Source organism: Merops nubicus, unplaced genomic scaffold, assembly GCF_000691845.1.
Source record: "Merops nubicus isolate BGI_N331 unplaced genomic scaffold, ASM69184v1 scaffold30359, whole genome shotgun sequence".
NCBI lineage: Eukaryota > Metazoa > Chordata > Aves > Coraciiformes > Meropidae > Merops > Merops nubicus.
This window is the reverse complement of record NW_008633521.1, coordinates 20,521-27,242: the sequence shown is the minus strand read 5'-3', so window position 1 is coordinate 27,242 and position 6,722 is coordinate 20,521. Positions and strand designations below refer to the sequence as shown.

The 6,722-nt window shown below is 39.5% G+C and overlaps 1 protein-coding gene across 2 annotated transcripts in view; it reads right to left on the bottom strand.

The window, feature by feature from the left end:
• Positions 1 to 4,405: 4,405 nt before the first annotated feature.
• The window catches only part of CSE1L (CSE1 chromosome segregation 1-like (yeast)), a 20,865-nt gene continuing 18,548 nt past the window's right edge, over positions 4,406 to 6,722 (bottom strand). For both annotated transcript variants that reach the window (XM_008948287.1, XM_008948288.1), the window contains 3 exons: positions 6,399 to 6,545; positions 5,633 to 5,864; positions 4,406 to 4,939 (listed from right to left, as the gene is read on the bottom strand). In XM_008948287.1, coding sequence (XP_008946535.1) covers positions 4,850 to 4,939; positions 5,633 to 5,864; positions 6,399 to 6,545 — 469 coding nt within the window. In that variant the 3' untranslated portion in view covers positions 4,406 to 4,849. The remainder of the gene's footprint in view (positions 4,940 to 5,632; positions 5,865 to 6,398; positions 6,546 to 6,722) is intronic.

The window sequence follows — 6,722 nt, the reverse complement described above, 5'->3', positions numbered from 1 at the left end:
TAAACAAGCACAGAAACTTATTTCTAGCTAATAATTTGTAAAATATTTGAAACGCTCATTTCCTTTTATGAAGGAAACAATACTGTAATTACAGTATTTTCAGATGTTCATGTAGAAATCTGATATTTGTTATTAATATATTTCCTTTGTTAAATAACCGTTATATCAGGCACAAAAACAGAATGTGAATTTTTCTTCACAGCCTTCCAAAATGAGAACTTTTTACTGGAAAGCTAAATACATGAACTAGCTGTGCTAAGACCCCTTGATTCTGCTTTTCTGACATGTTATTCATTTGTACCAAAATATCTTTTACTTTCTATTAAGATTTATTACTTTATTATTAAAGGATTTCCTTGAATTTTCTTCTTGAATACAATACAGAGTCTAGCATAAGCTTTGACTTCATGTGAGTTAATTATTATTTTGAGAGAAAATTTTTAAGCCTGTAGTCACTTTGCAACTGGCTGTCAACAGAAAACTGAGCTTTTCATGTACTAGCTGGTACCTATTATTATAGTCTATATTCCCCAGGAACACCTCAAATTTCCTCTAAATTATACTAAGGACAATAATGATTTAAGTAAGTGAGTGCAGAAAGCTAAGGGAAAATAAAGCATTTATTCAGATAGCTGGGTAGATCTAGATTTAAATTTTCAGAGAGAAGCCATGCCTGGAGCATCTCTTTCTGTGTTCACAACTGCACAATTTTAAAAGGGAATGCCTGAAAAAGCAGAAAACATCTCTTTAATACTTCTCCTGAAGGCTTACAATATTTGCACAACTCTTCTTTCAACTTTTTTTTTTGTTGTTGATGGAATCTGCAAACCAGGTAGCAGTGATTGAGAAATACTATTGTTTCCATGAAGAAAGGATTAAACCATTTTAAGACAAAAATCAAGGTCTGGGCCAAGGAAAGTGCCCAGCTGCTCTGGAGTACAGGCTACAGGGGTCACCAGCCTCACTCTCCATGAGCTGCTGGGTGCAGCCTGGTTGGAGCAGATCTGCTTGTCAGGTGAGACAATTTACCCCCCCAAAGACAGCTTGGTGCCTCAGCCTCTTCACTGCTAGAACCAAGCTGTGCTGTTATCCCACCTACTGCAGGTGGATAGGGGCTGTGCTGCAAACTTCCACAGTTTTGTCAAGTGGTTTTAAAAGTGACTGATGAGTGTTTTAGTGGTGTTACTGACAGTCTTGGGACTGATAAAGGGAAGCTCCAGGAATGATAAACCTCTCTTACAGAGGAGCGAGTGAGCTCCAAGGAAGGGAAAAGAACTGTAAACAAATAGATTGCCAAGACCAGCTTCGAGCCAGAATCTCACATGATGCTTTATGGTTAACTTGTGCTGGTGACAGTCCAAAAACATGCTGACAGCTTTAATCTGGGTGACCCCTTCTTGACAATATCACAGCCCTCAGGAAGGCTGTTCTCATGGAAAGGTCATGGCACGAGTACAGCAGCACACACAGCACCTGAAGAAGCGTGGCCTGATGGAAGGCACATTAAAGCAAGTGAGAGCTTGAAGAATATCAAGCTTTCTGAAAGCAGAAGTCAGCTGAGAGAAAGAGAGTGCTCTGGCCTCACCAGAGAATTTCTAGAATGAAATGTCTGGCCCTCGCAGAGGATGACTCTTAGCACATATTTATGTGAAGAAATAGAGAAATAGGAATTTGCTTCAGTACGTGCTGCCAACGTTGCAGGAACACTGGTAGTATTGCAGCCCACTCACAACCCAAGAAAACCAGAACATGTACTGGTCTGAGGCTGGTGGTGGGCTGCTTTTTGGTTTTGATTTCTCCTTAAACTGATAATAAGGTATTTCTTCTTCTACAAGAGCCTCAGAAAATTATTTAGAAGCTGACAACCACAAGTCAGTCAGTAGGCTCCATAAAAGGACAGGACATTAGGATTTTGTGGTGTCAGAAGTTCCCAAAACAGGTACCTGTTGCGCATTTCATACTCAAAAAGGAGCAAGTAATCTTCTTGCCCCTGAATTTGAGTAATCTGCTACCATCACCAGTTGCAAGGGAGAATTGGCTACTTATTTTCATAAGTGTTTCAGAAGGACTCCACTTGGGCAGCAGTTATGTCTTATAGTGAATTAGATTGTTCCCTACTCCTTGGAAGATCCCTTGACACCAGGTGCTTCCAGCCTGAGCTTTCCCAAGGAGCTGGTATTTTCCTAACTTTTGAACAAGTAACACAACAAAGGGTGGCCTAGACAAGTTCAGTGATCTTGAGAAAAAATGTTACAACATTGCTTGCATCAGTTCCCACTAAAATTAACAGATAAATATAGTTGGAACATTGTATTACATTCTGAATCTTGAGAATGGGCGGTGTCAGAAGTAGCAGTAAGGTCTCCACCTTAACAAAGGTGAGGGCACTGCCAATAACATTTGCCTGTACTCTGAAGCAGAGATGTATCTGCTGGCCTGCACTACACTTGGAAAGTTAATTTCCGTGAAAGGGCAAGTGCTGTACAGAAACACTTGCATGCTTTATGAAATCTGCAGAGCATGTCAGGAGTCAATAACACATCATGAACAGTGCCACAGCCCTGTCCACAAAGTCTGAGTTACTTAACTCTGAGCAAACTGAAGGACAAGCACGCCGCTAGCATTTGTTGATCTGAAGACACTCAGGCACTTATTCACACAGAACATCCTTCCAACAACAAAAAGTCACACGTTGCAGGAAATGCAAGACAGTCAACATCAGGATTCACTGATAATTTTCCATTCAAAAGAGCCAATTTTTCTTTGGCTACCTCTCAAACAGGTTCTGGCTTCTTGCTGTAAATCTTGCCCAGTTCAATCTATGTTAGTACTGGTAAGATACGAAACACCTGTTCACTGACTGTATCTCAGCAACGTTTCCTAAAGAAATCTTGCTTAAAAACTGCAAAACTAAGATGGTCTAATAGGAACCCCTTAATATGTCATCATGCTGAGGAACCCCATTCTCGGCACAAGGGTACCAAGGACACATACACAACAGACTGTCTCCTTGAACAGACGCAAAGGCAGCATGTCAAATTACCGCTACGTGACCCCCAGTACCGACTGCATTTTGATTCTTTGAGGCTGTTGGGACAAAAAGGTCTGCAAGTTCTCTGTAGAATCGTTCTCCCTATTATCCAAGGAAAAGAGAAAGCTGCAGAGCAGATGGGGTTCCGAGTATCATTTTGGCTTGCAGGTTTTGACTGACCACAGCTCAGTTAACATTGCCATTTGAGGCAGGGGTTCAGTTCCTTCCAAGTGTCACTCATCTCCCACGTGGCTTCAGCCTGGCCACAGAAATCCATTCTGCAAGGTGCTTTGGCAAACTCGTAGCACACATGAGTCTCTCTCATCAGCATTAAGGCAGATGCTTCTCTTGATCACCATTGTACTATTTCACTCTTGAGAACTGCTTTCACTTCACACCTATGAACAAAGAGGGCCTGACACTGTGTGACAGATTAGGTTCAAAGAAGCCTGCTGATGCTGATCCAGTACATTTTGATAGGCACTTAGTAGTTTAAATGCATTGTCTAACAAGCAACTAATTTCTTTATATATGAAGAGATATGGCCAGCATGCACCCTCACATGGCAGCCAGATACTAAAGAACTGAAAGACAGCCAGTTCTGCCCTGTGTTTCACCCTCAGTAAATTCACTCACTTTCCTGATACAAGGCTCAGCTATAACAGGCATTCCAACTACAAAAAAAGCCAGTCCTGATTCAAGTCATAAGCAGAATTTCTGTGGACAAGTAACTAAAAAAAAAAATAATTTGGCATGTATGACATTGCTTAGTCTGAGACTTCACTCTTACTCAAGAGTTTTTCAGTCTCTGTAATTAAATTTATTTATATCCCTGCAGTACCTGTGCTCTAAAAGCCTACAGTCTAGTAGTTTGCTGCTCAGGCCACCTGAGAACACAGTAAGGCTCAGACATTGAACTAGTCACTTAAGCAGCCACAACTACAAGGTAATTTGATGCACTTAGAATTCCAGGCTACCAAACCTAATCAGTGTATTTATGAGATGGGGAGAACACCTGAGTTAAGTTTAACTCTAAAATCGGTGGTTCAGTTTCAATATATCACTAAAAATCCCCTCGGAGACTGATACCCACCACTCTAGGAGGGTGCATTACTTGCTTCACTGTACTGACACATCTTGTTCAAAGAGAAGGGGTGCACCTGCTGATGAACATCAAGGGTGATAATAGCTTTGGATCTTCTGCCAAAGTTTTATATTTGCTCTGTATGATCCTGCAATGTATTTAAACTATTACTTAAGATAAAGAAAAATCCTCACAGTCCAACTATTTTATACTCTATCCTAAATGTAAAACATCACCTTTTTTTAAACCAACTACATTCTTCTGAAACAGTAAGTGCACAGTGACAGGCATTTTAAACAAGTACTTGTTATTTATTCACAATTTAGATAAAGTTTAAGGAAAGACAAAAGAAATACAAAGGACAACATCAAAACGAAAAGGAATTTTAGTGACCAAAGTGAGTTTCTACAGCCAGTGCTCTCCATACATTTCAAAATGTTATCCAAACACTGCAGATGCAGATTTCAAATAAATCCCATAACAAACCACTACGACTATTCCCTTGGAAATTAAACTGGAAATGGAAGTTAGCCACCTTTGAGCTGTGAGTACACAAACCACCAAATTCTTTCAGTTTCTGCTTAAAGCCACATTTATCTTTTACAAGATGGATCCTGCAATACGTTTTCAAGTAGCATTTTTCATTTTGTCTGAGCTCTGCTATAAAAAAAAGTCAGTGTCAACCTTCTGTATAACAAACCAGCTTTTGATCTTGCTTGTGGAATATATGCAATTCAGAGCAGTGTCACACTTGCAGCTTGGAGGTATCCCTGGAGATACTGCAACGCTTCTGCATTCAGGCTAGTACTCAGCATTGATGGAACCTTAAAACATACAACAGAGCAGAAGTGTCAATGTGTGTATATATTAAACTACTGCTATGTCCTGTTAATCACTGTGTCAACATATGGTACAAAGTCAAACAACATCCTGAGAGCAGCAGTTTTTCATTGTGAAAGCAGTTGCTGGAAATACAGCTCCTGATGCTGACAGTTTTACGTACTAATCTGAATTGAATGTGAAAAAAGAGTAGAGAAAACCTTCAGTTATTAAAGCAGATATTTGGAGGCAGCAAACATCAGATCTCTCAGACAATCTCTACTTACCAAAGTCTGGAACAAAACAGATGCTACAGGTTAGAACAGTTAACTGTAAATTTAAACCAGTTCATTTAACATGAGTTCCCTGAGACTTCCGGAGTACGTGCAGCTGAACTGGAGACAAGCACTAGTTATACACCAACAAGTGGATACATTTTCATTTCAGAAACAGCATATTTAAGCTTATTGCGTAATGTGAATCTGTAATGTGAAAATATGGACTTTCTAAGGTCAATAGGGAAAATCCTTACAAAAGCTATATTCCAATTAAAGAACAAAAAAGAGCAATCCTTGCATCCTGGTTATGATAAACTTCATTTTGCCTGTTATCAAACATTACTGAAATAGACTCTATCAAAAAAGCATTTATTCCCTGTAGGACTTAGCAGTAGCATACCAGGTACAGAAGTCACCTACCCTGCCTGGGCACGCTGTGGACAGTTTGTGAAGAGACTGTGCCAGATGGATTCTAGGATTGTTCACCATTTGACCTACAGGATCGTGTTCTTTTTTCCCAGCAAAGGCTAGCTGAGAGAATGCAGTCTGATATCCTGGAGTATCTTCTATGTCAATGAAGTGTTCTTCATCAGGGATAGTGTCATCCTCAGGCAGTTCAAAGAGGCCAATGAGAGCCTGCAGCAAAGGAGTCCTGTATGCAGAGAAGGGAGGATAAAATCTGAGTGCTTAAAATCCATTAAGACAGAGTATATTTAACAAGAACGTTCAAATTACTCGGAACCCTTTACAATTAAGCCCTTACAGGTACTTGCTTAAATTACAAGTGCCAAATCTAAGCTAGACCTGAATAATGGTTGATCTGTGGATCTGTGTATTTTACAGGTGTAATGTGGGTGCTCATATTAAAAGTATGAACAATGTAATTTATTTTTTATCTGGTCAAATTGTGAAACAACAAAAGTCACGTATTTCCTTAAATGCAGTCCAGCTAGCCCCATCAGTGTTATCTCCATCACAAAAATCTCAAATCAGTTCTGGCACCTGCTTTGAAAAGTTTTATTTATTGTAAAGGAAGTGGTATGAAAAGCCTGAAAGCCAGCCTCACAACAGCAGGCTTGAAGAAATCACAATGGAGATTATTTTAAGAATACATTTTGATGATAGCTCATATGTTCAAAAAATCAAATAGCCTCACTGACAGAACTTGAAGAAGTGTTCTACATACCACAGCTTGGTGTACTCCGTGTCCATCATAGGAGGACATTCTGTTAATATTTTTGTAATGCCAACAGCACAGATTTTCTTTTCAACTTGTCCAGACACTTTCTGAATTTCAGGAATTATAATTTTCTCCAAAACCATTCCAAACATCCTATTATGATATTAAAGAAATATTATTAGAAAGCGTTATCAGCCTTACAGTGACAAAACCAGGAACAATATGGATCACTAAGACAAACAGAAAACCAGATAATTTTGTTACGATGCTTCCCTATTGCAGTGGACGCCTAGTAGAAATTTGAGCATACAGACCTGTCACAAAAAGAAA